Source organism: Cyprinodon variegatus, unplaced genomic scaffold (genome assembly GCF_000732505.1).
Source record: "Cyprinodon variegatus isolate N-32 unplaced genomic scaffold, C_variegatus-1.0 Scaffold246, whole genome shotgun sequence".
In the NCBI taxonomy this organism is placed as follows: domain Eukaryota; kingdom Metazoa; phylum Chordata; class Actinopteri; order Cyprinodontiformes; family Cyprinodontidae; genus Cyprinodon; species Cyprinodon variegatus.
In genome coordinates this window covers 581,562-605,671 of record NW_015150699.1, presented here as the reverse complement: position 1 = coordinate 605,671, position 24,110 = coordinate 581,562, and the positions used below count along the sequence as shown (strand labels likewise).

General features: G+C 34.9%; 1 protein-coding gene across 20 annotated transcripts in view; it reads right to left on the bottom strand.

The window, feature by feature from the left end:
• Nucleotides 1-24,110, bottom strand: part of nrxn1 (neurexin 1) — a 321,828-nt gene that overhangs the window by 56,955 nt on the left and 240,763 nt on the right. For all 20 annotated transcript variants that reach the window (XM_015382002.1, XM_015382006.1, XM_015382016.1 and 17 more), the window contains one exon: nucleotides 5,001-5,172. In XM_015382002.1, coding sequence (XP_015237488.1) covers nucleotides 5,001-5,172 — 172 coding nt within the window. The remainder of the gene's footprint in view (nucleotides 1-5,000; nucleotides 5,173-24,110) is intronic.

Genomic DNA, 24,110 nt, shown 5'->3' with positions numbered 1-24,110 from the left:
AATATGGTGTTCTAATTTGTTAGCTGTACAGTTTTTAAAAGCTTCAACTCAATCCAGCAGGTTTTCCGTGCAGTTGCAACTTATCAAAAATAATTATTAAGCAAATATTAGATGTTTTGTTGTTTTTTCAAAATAATAATAAATCAACCATTGAGAATGCCAGGTTCATAAAAGGATATGCTATACTGTATAGCCACAGTTTGCCAGGGTGCTAGAATCCCCTACATCTGAGAAAAACTATGCACCATTTTAAAAAGCTTATCTTTCTGGCTCTACATCCGATGGCAGGCTTGGTCTATCTCTATACCGAGGTTAATTAAGTGTGGATATAATCAAGGTCTGATCATGTATTGATCCGTACTCCAGGACCACAGGGTGTTAAACAATGCTATCCCCCGGGCTTTGTTGCAGCCTATTCATCGTGGCTGCAAGCAAAGCCTGTGACTGCTGTTAAGCGGTGATTTGGTTTCGTGTGGGACAGCGTGTCTTATCTCCACTGCCAGACAGCAGCGTTTCAGCTGAGCTGTCCCACCCAACCCTCTATGCCCTGACTTTTTTTTTTTTTTTGTTAATGGAGTGGTCAGATAAGGCAGCAACTTTATCTGCAAAGCAGCCTAACAATCATGGTGTAAAATAAGCAAATATGTCAAAACGTAAGCTGTTCATGAGATGAGGGCAATTAAAAGGTTTCTATAAATGTCAGTTTAATTTTCATATTATTCTGATGGATGAAAGGAATTATAGATTAGTTGCTGGATTCTTGGATGACTTATAGATGGCTAACATAATTTGGCGCATCCTCCTGTTGTAAAACAGCTATGATACAGTTTTTATAGAAATCTGGAATCTTCTAGGTTAGTTTAAAGTCTAAAAAAAATGGAGTAGTTATATCAGAACCTGATTATTCTACACCAAACATGTATTCTTTAAACCACAGTCTGAGTTTTATGAAAACTTTGCTCCCTCTGTGGAAAAAAAAAAGTCAACCTTGAATTTAACAAGAGAAGATCAAGACAGGAATTTGTCTTTTTCTGGAATTGATTATTCTACACTTGCTACAGATTATTCAAATACAAGTTTGACTTGTATAAAACAGATATTTCAGTTTTTCAAAAATAATTTTTTAAATCTTGGTTTCTATGAACCCAATATTGCATGTCTTGTGAACTGATTGCATCTCTATTTTACAGCCGTCATTCAATTGTGTAACTGATAGCGACTGAACAGTTCTAAAGCATGCTCTGTGACGACTTCTAAGACAAGAGGCATGGGTTTATTTTTTGACTCAGGAAGAAAATGAGCACAGATAGGTGGTTTATGATGGCTACATCTTACAACCATTCCTTCCCCTTATAGCAGACACCAGACCACACAGTGAAAAAACTGTGGGTGGGATCAACGTACATGTGTGTGTGTGTGTTTGGGGAGCAGACAGAGGTAAAAAGGGCAGAAAAAAAAGCAGAAAGTGGGAGCTAAAGAGAAAAGAAGACAGAGAGCTCTGTAAGTGCACCATGCTCTGATAACAGTAAAGGAATAAGGCCAGGGACTTCTCCATTATCTTTGTGTGCAGTGCGTGTTCATTGGGTGCTTCGATAGGATACTGCATTGTACCCTGTGGGTTTGGCAGCACAATTGTGATGGTATTACTTCCATGGCCAAGGCTCAGGAGAATGAACAGATTTTCTTTCTGCTGCATAGCCCTATTGTACGGAGAAAAAAAAGCAAGAAGGCCTATACTACAACAAACAGGGGACTACTTATGTGTGTGATTGCACATATAACATTTTACATTCTCGTAATTGTACTAAAGACTTTTATTAGCCTTTAAGCATCTAGTACAAGACTTTTTAATGAGATTATGAGGGCAGCCGTTGTGGGTCTGCCGAAGCAATTATTTCCTTGTTTTGAGAGTGATAGTAATCCATCCCCAAGCGCAAACTCCTCCCCTCACCTTCTCACTTTCCAGTCACTTTTTTATCTTTACAGTCTTCATTTATTACAATCAGAATTGATCTGTGAGTGGCCTAAAAGGCTGGGGGTTGAGATTATGAGTATGTTAGAAGGATACATTGATACTAATCAAACTACAGGCGATCTGACAGAATGATAGTTCTGTGTGCAGGGTAAGAGGGGAGGACAATGTCATAATGGTGATTAGATGTAATTAGTTCACAACAGGCTTAATAATGTAGCCTGACTGGGCATCATCAGTAAAGTGTGTTTGGTAGGAATAAGGTTGATCAATTTGTCCAGGGGCATTTACAATCTATCACATGGCATAAATGGATAATAACTGTGAGAGAATGTTGACCTAAATTATTGATTAGTCAAATACTACAAAGATATTTCTTAAGTTAATAAATCGTCATGTTCCCTTCAAAATTAATGTGAAGTTATACCAAAACATTTACACTCTCATTACTGGGATTAGAGTGCACAGGTTTTAGACGTAAGGAATTGTGAAGTTATTTGTAATATTTATATATATTTTTACTAATGATATGCAAACATCGTTTTCACAAGACAATGTTGTTTTATTTATTGTCAGTAAATTGACACTAATGCACTAAAAGGATATATGTCTGAAGGTCTCTTTATGTAACATGCTCATGATATGCCATTGTGGACATTTTAAAAAGAAACATATTTATCCGATTTATGTGTCTATAGTCTTTGAAATTTTAATCCAAAATGCTATGATAATCATTCCATTTTAGTGAGTGAGAATTATTTCAATACTACAGACATCAACATTAGCAATAAGATTCTGAGTATGCCAAAGTTCTAGCTAAAGATTTTTCATCTTCGTTTCTATTAACTAATTTAACTTATTGAGCTTAGATCTGTATCAGGATAGTACAGATCAAATGCTGTGGTATGTAGCACCAAAAACTAATTTTGTATAGAGGAGAGATGCAAACACAGCACATAATTAGATTTTTGTAAAATATCTATTACCTCATTTTGGCCTCATTAGCATAAACTTCAAATGAAATATGCAAATGGTGCAGTAAACCTTTTGATTTCTTTTGTGCAGATGCATCAATAATGACACAATGTAAACATTTTTCAGTTATATATGTTTTTAATAGCTGAAATCAGCTAAAATTCAGAGTTTTGTGTCACTGTCAACATTTTATTGCTCCAAGGATTTCTGAACAAACTCTGATCTCTGTTTTAAATAGGTGAGTGAACTACAGTATGTCAAATAATGCTTAAGAGAACCTTATTTAAAGGGGAGCAAAGTAATACTTAAAATGTTCTTTAGCGTAGGCTGTATTCAGTCTTAATTCTTTCACCTTCCATACACTTTTAAATATGTTTGGGTTTAAAGTGGTAATATTACAACCTAGACAGGTCACAAGCCCAAGATTGGGTGACGATGCATGCACATTCAGTACTGACACTTACTTTGAGTTAACAGTCACCATCTACCTGACATTCTTGTTTTTGAACCATGGGAGGCAGCTGGTTTATCTCCAGGGAGCCTATGCATGTTGAGAATGTGTAAACTCCTCACAGAATGATCCCAGTTAAGATTTAAACTGGCAACCTTCTTGCTGTGAGGCAACAGTGCTAACCACAGGAGTCACCTTATAGCACGCATGTTTAAATGTAGAGGGTGAAGCATGAATGCATTTAAATCTGCTTCACATCCTGTCATAACCACGTCAAAAGCTTACGGTTCCATTTTCCGACCTCAGGCAAATGGAGGTTTTGGTCGCAGTCATACAAGCATCTATCATTTAGACGAATGCACAATTCTCAGCTGAAAGTCAAATAAAGAGTATGAAGGAAAGAGACAAGTTGTTTGCCGTCTGTTTTCTAGCATTAAAATTTTATGCATTTTCAGAACTTAACAAATGTGGTAGTGCAGCTTTTCTTTTTCTGGAGCAACAGCTCGTACCTTCAGGAATAGTTAGATTTGCATTTAGATCAAATACTTTAACAAGTCATAAGCTCTCTTTAGCTTTTGCCAAAGCCTTACAGCAGGTAAAAAATGTTGAATTTCAAAAACATACTGTAGATAATAGAATTAGAAATCAAATACCTGACATTTCAAGACCTTAAATTAACATACCAGTGTTGCTGAGTTTTAGTGGTTTACCAGCAGACTGCTGCATATTTTTTACCATAAATATAGTAGCACAGAGTACTCTAATTATTGAATTGTTGATGTGTTGAACCTACCATTCTCTCAATACTTCCCAGCTGTTACAAAGTCGGCAAAGACTGCGTTTATCTTCCGCTGTCATTTAAAGTGCTTTTCTAGAAAAGCACTACAGAAATATGATTATGGTGAGCACTAATGTTTACAAAAAAATTATGCCGCTTTGTTTTTGTGCAAATCATTTTGGATTATGCTTTCAAAATGATGAATATATATATATAATAACATTTTTATTCAAAAGATTGTCTATAAAGTCAGCTGATCATCTAAATTACACCAGGAGCACATTTACTTTGACTATGTAGCTTTATTCATTCCAAACTAATCAAGAAATCTAACAATGAATAAATCAATCTATCAATCAAATGTAATGATAAAAAATCCATCAAAAGAAACACAGTAACCTTTTTTTTTTTTTTTGGTAAAGTGTTGATTTGTCAGAAAATAGTGTAGTGATCTGATCTCCTTATGTGGGTGGATTGAAATAGTCTAATAAAACCATGAAGATAGTGTGGTTGCCTTTCCTTCATGATTATGTGATTCCCAGCAGGTTAAAAATAGAAGAATGCACATTTTATTGTAATTTTTATTTTGTAAATGTCATTTAACAGTATTATCTCTACCATATTCAAGTAAAAAAAACTCAGAAACACTGGTAGGATTCCAAATAGCTATTAAAAGGAGAAAGATAAAAAGCAATTTAAGCCCATGCCAGGTTATCATCAAGAAATCCTTAACAGATAAAACCTGGTTGCTTAATAACATTAGGGTAATTTCATCTCCTGCAGGCAGCCCGTATACAGTTGTACACAAAAGCAGTAGGACTCACCTGTGGGGTAGCGCTCAATGACTGGCAGGTCATCCACCTGCAGAGTGGCATTACCCCCACTCCTTGTAAACTTCACTATATGGTATTTTCCATCATTTACAAATTTTGACGTCTCCTCAATGTTTATGTCATCTGTTCCCACATTAAATACTACAGCAATGTTTCCTTTTTCCTGAAAGATAAAAAGAACAGACAACAAAAACATGTTTTAGTAATGATGCATTATTACTGTGCACACAGTTATTATGTTATAGTTATGTGTAAGGTTAAGGATCTGAGGCAGTTGTACTTATCACAATCAAAAGTAACCCAAGGAAGGAGCACTGATGAACAAACCAACAAGTCATGGGTGGACAGAGTTCACTGTTGATCATGTTGAGCAAAAGCTTCACTATGTCTTCAAATTCAACAAATAAGCAACTGGTTCTGAAAATACAGTTTCAGGAAACACCCTGCCAGGCAGCATGTTGGGTACTGGACCATATACCAATAAGGATGTTCATGCTAGTCATAGCTGTCTGCCTGATGAGTAACAAGATAGCAAATAATTGTGGTATAGTTTCAAATGATAGATACAGTAGGTTGCTTTTCAAGGTTTTCCTAAAATTTCTAAGAACAGATGGCTGTAATGAGATTTTGATAATCCATACTAATTTATGTCTATAGTATGCTTTATTTTAAAAATTCTTATATTGAAATAAAGGGAGTATTTTTTTTTTTTTTGTTGGTCTGTAGTGCTAACAGAAATGACTAATAAGGACTGCTTGTCAGCTATCTGACAGCACTCGGTTACATAAGCCTTGAAAAAGCCTCCACCACTTTCAAATAGTTTGCTTGACAGCATTTTGTGTACCTGCTAGAAAGAAAAAAAGAAAAGGAGAAAAAAACGACAGTGACAGACAAGAGAAGAATGATCTGCAAGCATGGTAAGAATACTGTTATTGAACAGATGTTAGCCACATACAACACTGAAGTAGGCATCTGCTTAGAAGCTACCTTCCTGCCTTCCATCTGCAATACCTTAAAGGGTTACTTCAAGATTTTCCATCAAAAATCACAGTTGTATATATGACCTTTACTGATATACACTCTTTAACCTAGTTCAACTTCAGGTATACACTGATGAGACCCAATGTAAATTCAATCGAAAGACAAAAAAGGGCTTATTTTTGACAAATTTGCAGTATTAATAATCGAATAGCAAAAGGTTCCTGAAAGAAGACTTTTTCCTAAATTGAACCAGAGCATATTGAGAGGCGTAAAACATTTTTTAGTCACTGCAGTGGATGAGTGGCTACTGTATATTTGAATCAGTAAGTAAAACACTGGTAATATTTGTTTAGTGTAATTAAATTAGTTTCCATCCATCCATCCATCCATCCATCCATCCATCCATCCATCCATCCATCCATCCATCCATCNCCATCCATCCATCCATCCATCCATCCATCCATCCATCCATCCATCCATCCATCCATCCATCCATCCATCCATCCATCCATCCATCCATCCATCTTCTCCCACATAGACCTTGTCAGGGTCGTGGTGGAGCGGTACCTATCCCTGGCAGTCTATGGGAAAGAGGCAGGGTACACCCTTGACAGTTCTCCACTGTCACAGGGCAACACAGAGACACATAAAGACCCACAACAATGCACACACAGTCACACCTAAGGACAATTTTAGGGAAGCTACTTAACCTTACAGTCATGTTTTTGGACTGTGGGAGGAAGCCGGTGTACCCGGAGGGAACCCACACATGCTCTGGGAGAACATGCCAACTCCATGCATTAAGACCCTGGGCTAAGAATTGAATCCAGAAAGTTCTTGTGGCAAGGCAGCAGTGCTACCCACTGTGCAACCTTTTCAAAAATAAATACATTTATGGATTGATATGTAAATATGTATTAATAATGAATGGATTGTTTAATGTTGTGTCTCAATTTCTTTTGCAGTCAGAGTCATTACCCTGCTTATTATGCTTTCTACTTGTAAAAAAATAAATTAAGTGAATTATATGGCTAACATTAACATTACCTTCAAAGCCCTTCAGTGTGAAGTTGCCATCTGGCAGCCCGTTTCACTATAAACATAAATAATCCTCTTAACTGTGTCTTCATAGGACACAAGTCAATCTGCGAAGTTTTTTAGGCTATTTAAGTTGTAATGAATGCCGCATTCATTACACAGACTGCATAAATTCTAACTATTGAGAAATTACATAAAAAACTTGGAGGTTTAGGAGTCTTCTTATCCACAGTCTCCTTCACATAATGAGTATTAGCTTTAATAAGCTCCCTTTACAGTACATGATCGAAGCGCTGCAATCCTCCTGTTTAATCCGTTGAAGACGAGTACGTATGTTAGTGGAGCCTACTGCTCTTGCTACTTATGAGCTGTAGTGAAAGTAGCATCTGGTCGGAGGCTCAGCCTAGTATAGCAGCACAGCACTTTGCATGTCATTATCCAGTCAGCACAGCCAATATGCTGCCACCTCCCCATCTCTCTTTCCAACTCTGCCATGTGTATAAACCAACTATTTTTCTGAGTTTATGCACGCACTGAAACCCCAGCCTCTTGAGGTGCACAGAGAGTCAACTGTGTCAGAACAGCCAGAAGCCACAGAGCAATTAAAGCCATTTGTAATATGTCACACTATGCTACCAAAACTAGGACAATCGTATGCTGTGTAATGTAATTTCAACAGATTACATAATCTGATCCAGTAAAGCTACACTGCTCACATAATGTCTTCACAGATTGCAGGCCTTATCAAAAAGTAAATACATACAACAGCTATAGTCAGATTTTTTGTCATGACCAAGAGTTAATCTACTGAAAATTTAGCTGTTTTCATAGTTAAACCATGTCATTCACAAGATGCAATCTTCCACCATAAAACATCACATAAATCTCCCTCTTACTCGGCAGCAGAAAAGCAGAAAAGAAGGGCAGACGCCATGAGCATATGTCTATTCAGAATTTACAGTGAGCTGTTTTTTTACACAATGTTCTGATATTTGGAGACCAAGAAAATTAGCTGAAAAACATTAAACCTCTGAGATTTTATAAAAGAACTTTCTTTCAAGGACTAGCGGATACTGAACAAATTAATTCAGAACTTTTTATGACTATTGCTCTTAGAAAAAAAGAGACAGGGAAAAAAAAAAGAGTTTCAGCCAAGGCACTAACCCAATTAAAATCCTGCTTTTAATAGCCTCCTTCAATTGACTTTTAATGTTCCCTGCGGTCTTGTTAATAAATTTACTGCATTTAGTCACAAACTGCCAACTTGAATTTTCAAAGCATAAAGAGTGCCTCAGTGTTGGGATAGAAAGAGATGGAGAGCTAGATAAAAAACAGTAGAAAGGCATTTAGAGATAAGATATAAGAAACTCAAATCAAAACAACAAAAGTAATTAGACTCCATGAAGTTCTTGATACATTTTCTGTAAAAACCATAAATTTAAATGCATTTTATTGAGATGTTGTTTAAAAGAGCCCTGTCAGAAAGTATGACTTTACACATTTCAATGCCAGTGGCTCAGTCTAGTTAAATACAAAGGATCTTCTGACTAAATTATGTTGGCCTGTTGGCTTATTTCTTTTCATTACAGATTGTGATTAGTCAATTTTTTAGTAAACTTAAGGGTTTCAATTCATCCATCCATCCATTTTTTGTCACGCTTATCCCAGCATGGGTTGTGAGGGGTGCTGGTGCCTATCTCCAGCTGTCTACGGGCGAGAGGCGGGGTACACCCTGGACAGGTCGCCAAGGGCTGGGTTTCAATTCAATTCAAAATTACTTTATTGAACACAAAGGTAAAAATACTAATACTTTAGTAACTCATACACATTTTTTTTAACAAGTTATTATATGTGTCGAAAGCCGTAGGCAGGAAGGATCTTCTTTAGCCGGATCTGGAGAAGCACTTGACATTGACACTGATGATGTTCAACAGTCTCCTTAGGACGATGCTTATGGTTTTCAATAATGTTACACATCTTATTAAGAATTCTTCTTTGTGAAATTGTGTCCAGAAGAGTTTTTACAACGGATTTGAACCTTTTTATCAGCTTTTAGGCTTCTTGAAGCCATTTGCTCCGATGCTGATGCTGTAACAGTTGGTGGCACAATGCATTTGAACTTCAAGATGTACTGTTTTGTTGCTAAGTAAGTATAGGGCCATGTTGTAGGATACATTCTGATTCTGATTTCTGATTCTTATATGATATAAGACAATAAAACTGCCACTACATCTTGAAGTTCAAGTATGAGTCTCAGCAATAAATAAAGTCTCTAATGCTGTAGAATATAAATGTCTGGCTCGCTTGCCAAATATGGAAGCAGTTGTACTGCGTTATGTCGTCCTGTTTCTGACCTTATGCTCACTTAGCAACACAGAGAATGCAAGATGTAAACAGGGAGTCTACAAGCTGGGAGTCATGTACGAATCTTGGCAAAAACAGGGTGCTTACTGGCTGACTCGCACGCAATCAGGTCATAGGCTAAGAGATTTCCAGGAAGAGTGTCCAGTCGTGCACGTGCATCCACACAGTGCGATGTAGAGCCTATAAATGCCGCCCACAATGGATTGGAGGTTAGGGGAAAATTACAGATGTGATGACATAGCGCTGAATGTATGAAGTGTTTAAGACAGCTGTATGAATTCGGTTTTGTAAATAAATGTTCCCCCCTCTGGATGACGATTTGTGAATCGAGGCCTTCTTTCTGTCATAAGAGAATTCTACCAATGAGCTTCCACAAGATCACTCTCTTACAGTAACAACAAACCTATAGCAGATAAGCAGTATCTTGTTGCAAACACTAAATAACCTATGCTTTCTCAAAAAGGTGTCTGGTCTATCTATTCAAATTTTCCCCCCCAGTTGAGTGTGTTGTCCAGATTAACATCAATGTATTTGTACTACTCAACCACCTTTATTTCTTATCCCATGATGTTTATAGTATTTTAATATTCCTTGTTTGTTCTGAAATCTACAATCATCTCCCTTGTCTCGCTGACATTAAGGATCAGATTAATGTTTTCACACCATGCCACAAAGCCCCAACGCCCTGTAGCTTCTTGACCATCTCTGATGGACCCAATGACTCCTCTGTTATCATAGTATATCTGTAGATGTCAGCACTCTCTCTTTTACTGGTTAGACACTTGACCCTGCAATTTCACTAAAAACGTGGTCTGTTTTTCAGGTTGTCTCTGATCTGGGATTTATGGAAGTTGTTGAAGTGTTATTCAAGTTTTTGAAATGTTAATGAGCTGCTCCTGGGTGTAAAAAAACAAAACAAATACAACTAACTGTGGCTGCTACGGTATTGCATGATTACAAAGGTCTCAAACTATTTTCTTTATTGTTCTTTGCAAAATCCACCGAGCAGAATGTTGCAGGAGTTTTTGAATGTCAGGAAAATGTAGTTGGTTAATGCTGTGTTAGTTTCCCAACACACATGATGTATGTGGGCCAGTTATGTTGTTTTTGCTTCCATCTGACCTGATACATTCTGACATATCCTAAAATGGATTGATTTAAAGAACTAGTTCAATGTTAGTTTTAGCACTAAGAAGCACCTAATCCTGAGGCTTTAATGAGGTGTAGGCTTATGTCAGGGAGTGATTGATAGAGCCTTATATAAGCCCAACCAGTTACACCCTGTACAATTTTAGGGCTGTTCATTTGGTAAGTGCTGGTCCCCACAGGGCCACCCCCACAGGAATACACTGCATAGTGCATACATACCGCACCCAAAGAGCTCATCCCTGCCTGACACTCGGCACACTGCTTTGATTAATTGCTCATCAGGCTGCAATAGAGTTTAATTAACTGATGAAGTTGATCCACTATTCTCCTCTAATCTACTCTTTTTTTATGCTTCTCATCCTTGCAGCTGGAGGGTGGAGTAGCAGCAGCAGCACTTAGAGTGTCAGTTTGTCGTTAAAGCTCCCCATCTGCACTCATTATACAAACACATATACTTGTTATACCAGCTATAAAACTGCTCAAAATCCTAAGCAGACCAGGTTTATTTTGTTTTTTTGTTTCATTTTCTGTAGTCATTAGGTGTGAGGTATAGCATCACTATTTTTCTTCTAATAATGTCTATAAACCATGTTTAAAGAGATATGTTTAACATCTTAAATAGTTTATTAAAAAGACTGATAAAACTTACTGAAATATATTTATAACAGGATATTTATGTAGAAAACACCACCAATTAAATAAATCAGGCTCTCATACTGATGTTTTTGTTAAAATTATATGGTATGCTGTTTTACAACCTGCCTGAGGCTGAAACAAACCAAGCGAAAAATGGAGCCATGCTGTCAGCAGGATGCACTGATGTTTGCAAAAGGTTGATAGGGGCGGGCTTATTTCCGTGGTAAAAAGGTTAAAAAGAAGGATTTTGAAAATGTTTTACAGGCTGTATTGAACACCTTCTCCTTTTTGGACAAAAAAAGAAAACCACAGCTAAGCCTGACCTAATATTTTGCTTGTTCATGATCAATTTCCAGTGACAAACACTGCTCCTGTCACATCCAGTTTTAATTCAGTCTGACACCATGGGAAAGAAACACATTGCTCTCCAGTGTGAATGTCTGGGAGGGCAGGTCTGCTGGCAGGTAAGAGAGTATCTCCGTCTTCCCCTCAATATGAAATGTGTTTTTCTCTAGAAGATATTTGCATATATTGGGACAATGTTACACGCTCAGTAGAAAGTAAATGTCTTAATGCAGCTAGAACAGAACCATGTTCTCTTGACGACATCTTCTTACAGCCTTTGGCATAATCTTTTTAACCAAACCTAGGAAATTAAATTTTAAAGGAAAATAAATAAAGAAAACAGGAAATAAAATAGAACAAAGCACTGCCTGGTCAAAATATGGCACTAACTGTGAATAATATACAATAATTTGCTTGAGAGGAAATAGCAAATGTACAGATAAAAAAACAAAACAAAAAAAACAAGTCTAACTTTATAAGCCTACCGTAGCCTTCCTATATTTTAAAAAAAATTTTCAAGGTCTGGTTCAAATAAAAAGTGTTCAAAGGCCAAATTGTAGATGTAATGCATGTCCTTTAGCAACACCCCTAAGTATGACTTGCATGATCATACTGTAAGCAGGATAGCAAGGTAACCAGCATCTTCTCATTGCTTTTATTGCTCTGTTAAAAACTGTACTAAATTAGTTTGAGTACTAACATTTCTTCAGTGAAAATTAGTAATACTCTCAATGTTTGGCTGCATCCTCCTTTTGTCTGTCTGTCATCAGCATGTCTGTTTGATTCCAATTGTTGCAAAATATATAAAATCTTTCAGTAATCTTTGTTTTAGGATTTGCTAGGGTATGATGTTCTCTTACAAAATGTCTTACAACATGCCATTAAAATATACAAAAATATTTAAAAAAAAATCTACTGAGGGAACTGCAATGACTGGAATTAATATATAATGATATTTCATTATTATAAAACAGATTACTTGGAGAAATTTGCATTTAAAAATATGTCCCATTCAAATAATATTTTTTTTTTTATATTGTCTATTTCAGTTTTGGGGGTAAGGACTTTATATTATCTCATCATTGTTAATTTTAAATAATCATAGTTTATAAACAAGGGGTGAGTTATAAGGTAGAGCCTAAAATAAACAGAGCAGAGCACTTATTTAATACTTATGTATAATCCTGCAACCACCTTTTCTCTTAAATTTCAAAAGAAGTTAAAAAACAAACCATGGGACTTTGATTTCCAAATTTGAAGGCGTTTCGCTTCCCATCAAGGAAGATTTTTTAACTCAAAATGTCAGAATTAGCGTTGAGTTCCAAGCTTTATTGTATAGCCCAATAAAGCCTTTTTTTGCCTTAGAAACATGCAAATTGAACCAGAGGAGCAGAAACGCTCCTTAGTAATGGGGAGCCATTGTGGTCTTTGTTTGCCTGCAATACCCGATACTGGTCTATGCCTCTAAAAGGGGGGAGTCGTTAGAGGCATTGTTGGCCTGGCTGACCAAGCAAGATGTCTTGGTCCCCTGCCTGGTCGATGAGGATTGCGATAGCGGGAAGGAATTAACTCTGTCGCTGCATTGTAGGTTTTTGAGAGCTGAAACCAGAGTCCACCACTCTGTTTAAGGTTGGTTTTTCTCTCTTAACATAAATGGCTTCCTTCACACCCCTTCCAAACCACCTGTGCTCTTTGTCTAAACTGTGAACATTCTGGTCCTCATACAGTAAGAGGACTTGTTGGGCTACCCTATAAAGCTTGGAACTCAACACAAATTTTAAAATTGTGAATTGAAAAAGCTTCCTGGATGAGAAGAAAATCCCCTTGAGCATAGTCACAGTCCCACTCAAATTATCTGTAAGATTCATACTGCATGCCTTTATAGCCAAATAGAATCAGATAGTATCAAGTGCACTGTGAGATTGAAGATAGCAGAGTCATTTAAGTAAAAAATAAATGCATAGTAAATTGAGCAAAGCTGGCAACTTATGCTTAGAAGGCAAGGAACCTCCTGTCAATAACTTATTTTTTCTCATCATGACTTTAACAGACACCGAAAATCGTTATTATAGTTATTAGAAAAAAATATATTTAGTTTTGTCTTCTTAGAGTTTATTTTCTCATTTACTCCAGTGTTTTTTAATCTCATTACTTATTGTGTGTACTGTCTCTTTATTATAGTTAATGATTTTTTAAAGATTTTATACTAAATAGGTGGGAGGGGTTATTGTACTGTAATTTTGTGACCTCTGGTATCTATTATTTTACAGCTCTACAAGGTTATTCAGCTTAAATTAAATAAAGCATTTTCTGTATATCATTGATTTAAAAATTCATGTAAATTTGAAATTTACATTGATCATCATTATTAAAATCTCCCATTGCCCAACACCAAAGTTTGTTGAAATCCAGACAACTTTTATATTGTATCTACACTGTTTTGCTAAAATTGTAATTATCTTTTAAAAATATATTTTTGACACCTCAAAATATTTAACAAAATTGTTGATCTTTTAAATAAAAAAGAAATATGTCTTCAGTCCTATGTGTATATTATACCTGCTTGATGAGCACTCGGTGGAACAGCAAACGCCTTTTTTAGGATTGATGCTGCACAATAATCTACAAAGAAAACCTCACTGGTTGATTATTTTTAAAAATGAGCTTTTCATAAAATCATATTGTGGGAGATTTAAAATTTAACTGCATATTTTAAGATATACCGAGATAAAAATGTATCAAATTATTTAAAAATATGTGTATTAACTTTAATTTTAGGTATACAATATTTTATGGGTCATTCCATAAGCTATTTGTTTAGGCATGTATTGACTTCATTTTCCAAAATAAATGCTGCAATACTCTTTAAGATTTAGAAACATAAGAAATATATTTTGTTTTTAAGTTGACATTTAGCAATGTGACAATATAAATACATTGCCATTAAGATATGTTTTCAAAGGCATTTAAGATTTCAGCTTTTATGATATAACATTTTCTGGCTGGTATTTCTTGTCATTCCTTCAAATTCCAATAGAAATCCCAGTTAAGCCATTTATTTTTGATCTTTGTTATTAACTCAGCTGTTTTGGGTGAGTCACCCTCAAGGTTGATACTGGTACATGACTAATTACCATGTCATAGTAGACATGAATTAATAAAACCATTTTCTAATTGTTCTATCTAAATATTCACACACAAAATGTCTTTAACTCACGTAAATGAAACAGACATTTTGAATGAATCAGTGGGTGGAATCGAGAGAGCAGCACCATCAGTGGCTCCTCAGAAGAAATAAGTGTTAACAGCGTCTTCTAAATGCTAATTTAAACAACTTAAATGGCAACGTGATTAAGGAGTTGTACTTCACAATGTTTGACCTGAATATGCAAAGGACTATGGGTAATACATTATGACTGAATTATAACTGAATTAATAAGACATTTTTTTCTATTTTATTTTCCAAATTTAATTATAGTTGAATTGGCAAAAATAATATTCATTTAGTTTACATCACTGTTTTGTTTGTGCTTCAACCCTTACTAGTTTTTTGTAAAACCCTTTTGTGTTTCTGTGATATGTGGAAAGAAAAAGTGAAAAAAAAAATAAAAACAGAATAAGAAAGTAAATCTCAACTATACACATGTAGAAGTTCTAATCAATGACATGCAAATAAAACAATGTTCCAGTAAAACTCATATCTGATCAGGATTTAGTAGCTGTTCCCTTTTATCCAATGGAAATGGCATGAGCAGAAATTAGTACAAGTTTTACAGATTTTATATTACCTGTTTTTAAATAGAATACTGTAATAATCTTCTTCCAGGAGGATGTGAATGATAGCTGACCTTTGAGAAATTAAAACGAACAGTAGCTTGTAAATATGGATCTATTATCTTGTTATAAGCAATATAATAGTAGTAATAAAACAACAGCAATAAAAATAATAACAATAATTATAACAGCGTGTCTGCAGTCAAAGTTTTCAATAGTTCAGGTGCAAGACATATTGGTACAGAAGACCCATCCTGCCTACAACTATGAAGCTCTACAGCAACTCATAAAAAAATACATAAATAACCAATAAATTACTACTGGGTTCAATAAAGTTTACATACCATTTTTTATTGACTGGAAGTGAATTGAAACACTTGAATTTACTAACAAATGGCCCAAACGCAAAGGGAATTGTATTGGATTGTAATAACTTGAATTCAACTTTAATCTATCACTTTGTTCATTAGGTTTAATCCACATTTCACATTAAATGTGGAACATGTTATGCTACATCACTAAAAATACACAATAAGAAGTTATTATCCAGGGGCACATCAACAGATAAATCAATCTCATGTTACAGAACTGTGACGTTTTCTCTTGAGACAAAAGTAATGACATTAAGAAAATCAATGCTTTAAGTATTTTTATTGAAATGCTGTCCTTATACATTTTGCCATGGTACTAATAAACTACACTCCACATAGTGGCAAAAGATAAAATATAATTTAGGCTTGTCAACAATGAAATCCAAACCTGTATAAAATCACTTTCTAAAAAAACTTGCTTTTATCAGAATGGAACTGCAGGCCAAATACCAATGGGCAAATGCTATTTTCACTCATATTAAAAATCTGCCTTTAATCTACATTTTTCTAGATTTTTCAAAATGTTAGACTAGTAAGTCAATTACTGTTTTAACACTGAATGGAAAATGTAGTGCTAGAGCCATGGCATACTGTATATGTGACCTGGATATCAGAACGGCAGGAGAAAGGGTTGAAAATTGTAAATTTTTTTGCCAGTACAGTTTCGAACAAAGGACTAAGTAATAAAAATGAAATATAAATGCATATGGTATACATAGAATTCTATATTAAACATTTATTTGTGACATTTTTTTAAGCATTTTTGTCTGTAAATATTGAGATATGCAAAAAATGTCTTTAAAGGAAAGCTTGGCACAATCATTTTGCCTTCGTTCATCCATTTTTAGCACCCTTCACCACTGTTACTGTAAGACATGTCTAATCAAATATTGCTACACTATCTTTTATAAGGTAATTAGGGATTTTAGAAACTCAAAGTCAGCTTAGGATTCTGACCTTAGGAAAAATAATTGATTTCCTGTTATGCCGTAAGGGGTTGCAATATGCTGATATATTTGCTCTAAATCAATCTTTTAAAAATGACCAACAATGGAGGCAACATGCTTAGATGCAATTGCATTTGCAAATGCAAGCAACTCAATATATAAAACATAGCTTAAATATAGATTATGGAGTAACATAAACCCATGAACTTTGGAAAAAAAAGATTGGAAAAGAGAATCTACATTTAAAGCTCCTCTCCCATACTGGCACTTATAAATAAGTGTATAACTTTGTTGGATTTAGAAGGATGGAAGTCTTCCAACTATCTTTAACAGCCCCATTAGCTGTAACACTGAAGCTATCTCCCATTTGGCAGCAGAAGCTGCAAACTTCTGCCCGTTACATTTGAGGCACAAATTAACTGAGGGTTTTTCAGGTTGCAGAAAACAGCCTCAGAAATAGAAGTGGTACTGGCTCAAAAAAGATTTGTGAACATGTCGATGAATAGAAAATATGGTGGATGCCTGGATTATGTTAAGTTTATGTAATCATCCTTTCTAAATTTTTGTATTCATCACTGGCTGTATTGCACATTTAAATAATATAAAATGTGTAGCTGGGAAGGTCACAGGTCATAACGCTTGTTGCCATGGTGAAAGCAAGACATTGTACATGTAGTTGGAGTTAGTATTTGGTATTTCTGCATATCAAACACACTTGTAGGAGGAAAACTAATATCAGCTTCTCTAATAAAATGGATCATTTTATACTTAGACTGAGGTTCATGCATTGCTATCTTTTAAAACTGATTTAGTTTTGCTGTAAAAAAGCAGATTGATGTGATGGATTCCAATAAAATAACTCTATAGTACATACAGTATGGTCTACCAACAGGTGCCAATGACTGATACACAGCTACTTTAAAGTAGTTTATGGAAGATCTTGACCATGTTTAAAGAGTGCTTAGATAAATATTATCCCAATAAAAACTGTTACTTGTGCTTTTTTGACATTATTTACTTTCATTAACTCTTTCAGCCCCCTTTTAAAGTTTAACAGAAACCAGAGCAAAAAAAATAAATGTGTGAGAAACACCGCTCATGTATAGACTTCAGTGTTTTTTTTTACACAAAAAGTAAAACATATAAAGCCTAAATACATTAAATTCCCTAGTACCTTTCAATAGATTAGGTCATCAGCTCAATGTAAAGAACACAAAAGAAACAAGATAAACTATGGCAAATAAAATACCACAATGTTCCTGATTTAAGATTTAGAAAATGCTATAAGCAAATGGATGACACTTTTCAAAGACCATACAGGAATCAGAGCCTGTTTCATCTAACAAATGCGTTTACTGGAAAAACTTAGGGGGGCAAGCTTTTAATGCCATCCAAATATACAACACAAACATGGGTAATCTTTTTTTCTTTTTTTTTTTACATATCTTCAGTATTGATCTATAGATCTAGTTTAAAAGAACAAGAAGACAAAGCCATTTCTATATCAAATCTATATGAGCAAAATTCGAGTTTCATGAAGCTATTTTTATGAACAAGACTCATGGGGCCGGATCTATCAAAGGTTTGCGTGTATAAAAACGTGAGCTATTTCAATGCGCACGCTAAAAAATGTACAAACTGCACTATCAACAGCGTGCTAAAAGGATTTGGTCTTTAAAACGTGCTAAATAGCGCCTCTTATCCATTTAGTACTTTTTCTGCAATTAATATGCAATATGGGGCGTTCACACGCAAAAGTGCGTCTTTTGGGAGGAGAACATGCAAATATATTAATTTAGCACTCGCAAAGTGATTTATTAAACCTGAAAGCAATTTTGCTAACGGTATCTGACTCTATATTTAACACGTTTCAAAAGAAGGTGCAAATGGTCTGTATGCGTAATTGCGCACACATGGCAGCGGTTATTGTCGCAAGGAGACATGAAGTGAAGCAAGGAGACGCAGAGAACGCATTTTTTCACTCGTGTGAATATTTTTGGAATGAACGAGGAAACGATCATCAAAACATATCGTTTATCCAGCATTTCCATTTTGGAGCTGTTGGGGGAACTCCGAATGGATTTGGAGCCAGCCACAAGGAGGACCCACGCAATACCAGATATCACAAAACTCCTTGCAACATTGCACTTTTTTGCATCTGGGATTTCTCAATCTCGTTTTTCAGAAGTGCTGTCCGACGTTTTAAATGCCATGTCGCCCGGACGCCCTAACGGAGAACCCCGACCTGCCACCAATTACGCAATCGCTCTTGTTAAATCACCCGCAAACCATGGTTCAGCCCCTCACGCAAAATTCCACTTTGCGAGCGCAAATTACTGCACGCAAAATTGGATCTTGATAAATCCGGCCCATGGTGCATCCAACAACAAAAGAGGTAAAAATAATCAGATAAACAAAAAAAGAAAACTTTGATTAATAACTTGCAGCCAACTTTTGCAGCACAACTCTAGTTTCAAAAACTTGGGAGCTTCTATACCAGAGAAAAGCTTTACATTGGGATTATAACCAGAAGTAATTTTTTACCTAAAATATATAAAATAATTATATTAAATTATTTATTTTGTTTTAAGTAATACAATTACTTTTATCCTGCTCGAATATAGATGATCTGTTGATACATTATTTTTCAAAATTGTGTAGTTTTGATGAAGAACTTGGGGCCATAACCCTTAACATAGTTCAAATATTTGTATAAGACGCAACAGAGAAACCTGGTTTGGCTTAAATCAAAATATTAGGCTGAATATTATATACAGAGACGAATGTTGTATGCACTGCATCCAAGACAAACTCATTGTGGCTCCAATCTGTCATGATTTTGTATTGTTGTAGCTTTTTTTAAATAATTTGAAATGAGTGATTTTTCTTGTTCAAAAATTTTTTAATTTTCTGTTGTCTTTTCTAATCAAACATTTTGAAGTGTTTTTTCTTTTGCACATCAACAATTGCAAGGGACAAAAAAAGGAATCCAATGCCAAATTCTGTCTGCACTGACTAGATGGTAATAAATGGGCAAAAAGTAGCTACAAACATAGTCTAAATTGAGTAGTTTAGAATAAAGATTTCATTTACTTTTAATTAAAAAAAATAAATAAGTGAAAGATATTTCCTATTGATTAATTTAATTCTAGAATAAAAACATAAATGTGAAAAAAATCAAGTTGAAGCTGAAAACATTCTAAATGGTCAACATAATTTTATTCATTTTAGGCTGGTTTAACTAGTTAAATAGGTTTTATTAAGGATACGCCGGCTAAAAGCAAACTGTCCTAAACAAATGAAAGTACTTTACGCATGAACAATGAAACCAACATACCTTACAACAGGGGTAGAAGTCTGACTGAATATTTCCTGAACAATACGATTTCAGTGACTGTCAGTGAAAAAATTGTTGTTCAGGCTTTTTTTACTTCTTTTATTTCTCAATATATACATATAATATATTTTTTTTCTTTAATGGAAGGGTATGTAAACTTTCAAGCACAACTGTACATATGCACATATAGTTTCTATCTTTAGAAAGGGGAAAAAAAGCATATACAAACCTTCTTACAGTTGTATTAATACTATTTCTTACCAGTACAAAAAACAAAACAAAAAAAAACAACAACAAAAAAAACAATAACCTGAAAGAGTACAGTTGAAGTCAAATGTATGTAGCCAATAGCTGTTACTTAAGTGGGTTAAATAATTTTAGGTAGCACTGTATGGAGAAGACAGCCCTGAAGAACTGGCTTCTAATACGTCAACAACACTGGGATAGAGCCAAGCTTTAAAATTGCCACCATCAATCAAAAGGTTTTAAACGATGCAACAAGCAATTTCATGGATGGTTTTTTCACAACTTTTTCCACATTATTCCCCATCAGCCCCATGTTTTGTGTCCTATTTTTTCCCCAACAGCCTACCTCTGTTTCCTTTTTACTGCAACACCACAGATAAAAACAGTCCTCTCAGGACTCTCTGGCTTATTCATGTCCAGTCAATTCTCTTTGTCTATTTTCAAATGTTTACATAGCTCAATGATTTTCCCATTTCCACACAGGAGCAATTTCATCCCTGAAGAGAAATACATTAAAAGATCTGAAACAAGAAGTGTTATGTTATGACAAGAAATAGTCCTTATTCAAACTTCATAAAAAACAAAAGAAAAAAACAAACCAAAAAAAACCCCTCATCGTATATGTTTGATAATAGAGATCTGGTTCCTCTTATGCATAATTGAAAGGTATTCTTCTTATAGATGTAGTGACTTTCTTTTCCTTTTTAATTTAGTAAATTAAAGATGGCAGATTAGATGGGCTGGGTAAGATGCAGTTTGTGTATTACTCTCTGTTTGTCAACTATCTGTAAAATTTGAATATACCCAATGGCAATTGTGTGAGGTGAGATCTAATTGTAATCAATTCAAGCTCTGCATATTTTGAAGAACTGAAACTGCTATAAAAACTTTTCAATTTGATATAAAAAAAATGTTAGAGAAGGAAATATATATATATATATATATATATATCAAAGCAGACACAACAACTAATCAAAAATTCAACAGTATTGCACAAAAGCACTAATTCCCATATTGGGACATGCTTGCTTTCGATGGTAAATGGGATATTTAAATAAAATGTTTTCTCTTGTATAGTCTACAAATCCCTTTCTGCTGTAAAATGTGGCCATTATTAAATTTTAGATAAAAAAAAATAATGTATAGAACTAGTCATACCAGAACTCATATGAGTTCTTACATTTTTCATAAACCTTTGAGAATGGCTATACACCCATATATCTTGTTAAAGAGAAGCTAAAGAGGCAACTGCTAAGGAGACCCCAAAGATGACTTCACTGAATAAATTTGAGGCTAGGCCGCTGATATGACCAGCTGGAATTTATAACTGCCTGTACCTTTAATAAAAGAATACATCATTTATAGATGCAAAAACACTAAGAGCATTTACGTTTCTTTGCTTTTACAAGTCTCGATAGCTTGCCACTGCTGTCTAGCTGCACACAGGGAGTAGTTACCATGTTTCTGTCCTAATAAAGTGATTTGAAGACAAATTATGTAATCAAAAAAGTGGAGAGCACTGTAAACTCTTAGCAAATAAAACAAAAATAATTGAACAAATGCTGAAAACTAATCTTTGATGACAAGTCCTCCTTCTGCTTGGTTTGAGTCTAATTACAACATTTTCATTACGCCCAATTAATTTCACATAGTTTAAATACAAAATCAAAATAAATACAAGTAACAAACATTCGCTAAACGCATAAAAAAATCTAAATATTTAGGCATCAACTTGGCAGCTGATATGATCTGTGCCCAAATGGAAGCAACTTTAACTCATGCAGGAAGTGATTCAGATCCACCAGGATCATTGTGGCTTAAAAAAAAAAAATCTGAACTCACATTAACAAGTTATCTACTGTAAGGCTTTGCATGCAATTTTGCCTCACATTTAAGCAAGTCCCAAAAGTTTGTTTTTACTGTTACACATTAATTCTGAAATCAGTAGATAATGTCAGATGTTAATACAGAATAAAAATAACATTTAGATGGAATTCAAATTGAAAACCAGAAAATGTCTGATAAGAATATATCTTTTAGATGAACCTCATTAAAAATTTAGTTCACATGTGTGTTAAAGCTCATTTTACCATTGAGGAGAAATTTAAAGTATTTGGTAGTTGACAAGCTCAACATAATCACCAGAAATGACTTTTTCAAGGTAAGGGGACAGTGCTGAATTATAACAATTCTTTTTTTAGATCTAACACTAGTCAGTGAAATATCTGACCACTGGGCCAGACTCAGGATCATTGTTGTCAAGGAAATTCAGGATGAGTTAATTTATCAGCAATCTGTAAAATACAATGCAGTGAATGCTGGCTTTAAGACTCATTAACATTCTGCATATTGTTGTACTTTTTGTAAAACATCTGAAGGAATACACTACTTCCTCAGTATGCTTAAAACAAAATCAGTTCAGTTTCTTCCTGTGCTTTTGGTTTGTATAAGATGTGACAATAGGATACTTTTTGAAGGTTTTCCTGGGCATACATTAAGATTAGTGGGTCAGGGAGACTTAATCAAATGGTTAGAAAGGCAAAAACCAAGGAGGAACTCAACAGCTCTACTATAAAAAAATGAAATCTAGAGGTTTATGCAACTATCATGTTTGTAAAAAGAGTGTAAAAACAGTTAATTTTCATTCTGTCTCAGTTTTATGCCTGGTTCCTCTTATGCAAAGACCAAAGATGATTCAGATGTGCTGTTCTCAGTTTGAAACAGGAAGATCTTTTTCTGACTTTTACCAAATGTACACAGAACCTTAATTTTGATCTAATGCAGATGAGGTGTTCATTTGAAATAAAACCACTTTAAATATCTAAAACTAACTTTCTCATGACCTTCCCCTTTTAACGTATCATCATAACTGCCAAATACTCCAAATTACACATCAGAAGATCACTTTTTGTCAGTCTTGAACAGTTGCAATTGCTTACTTTTAATGACAAGGAGTGTAGTCAATGTCAGAATCCCATTTGGGTAAATCAATATTTCTCATAACTTACTATTATTTGGAGCTATAGGCACTGACACAATGTAGTGCAGTGTTTCTTTTAATTCAACATTTAACCTGCAAACTTTATTTTTGAAGGATTAGAATGATCTTCATGTTTCTGGGCCACAGCACATTGGGAAAAGTCTGGCAAGCAGACATCATTATGAACCGGCTGAGGCTATTTTAAAACCCAAATATGTATTTCAGCAAATAGCATTTACAGTACTTTCTATTTTTCTTTTGCAGTCAACACACTCTTTTTTTGCATCTGTCATTGTTTTTATCTGATATCTATCATCTAAACAGGCATTCAGATATTTCAGATAAAGACTAATTATGTCTGAGGTCCTGAGCAGGAAAAACATCTCTTATTTTGCCCACTCAATGATTCTCTCTTGTCATATTTGTCGAGAGCTGTAAGAAGCACCTGTCCAGGGGTAAATGGTGTGGGATGGTACCTACCAGGGAACAAGCTGACAGTGGTGATGACAGCTTCTCAGTTTCTTTGCAAGGGGATCGAAAATAGGGACCAAGTGACACATTTTTGGATGTTTGTCATCTCTCCAGAACTGACCAGACACTATTATCGTAGTTCACAGTTTTTTGGTGCAGTCTTATCTCTGCTTGCCATCATCAATTTTGTCAGATATCAATGCACAGTGTATATACTGTATATCATTATTAATGTGGGTGTTTATGTATATATAGTTTAAGTTTCAACACCATTTCTTTTACAGTATCAAAGTCTAAAATTATTTGCCGGCTCATGAATAACATTCTTAAATAACATTCTGAACTGAAGCTTGCAGCTGGATATCTGTCACTTTTGGTCTTCCCTTCAAAAGCGGTTTTATGTTGCATTATTGTTATGTCACATGACTGGGACCTTATGTCAATAAAAAAGATGAGAGAAGC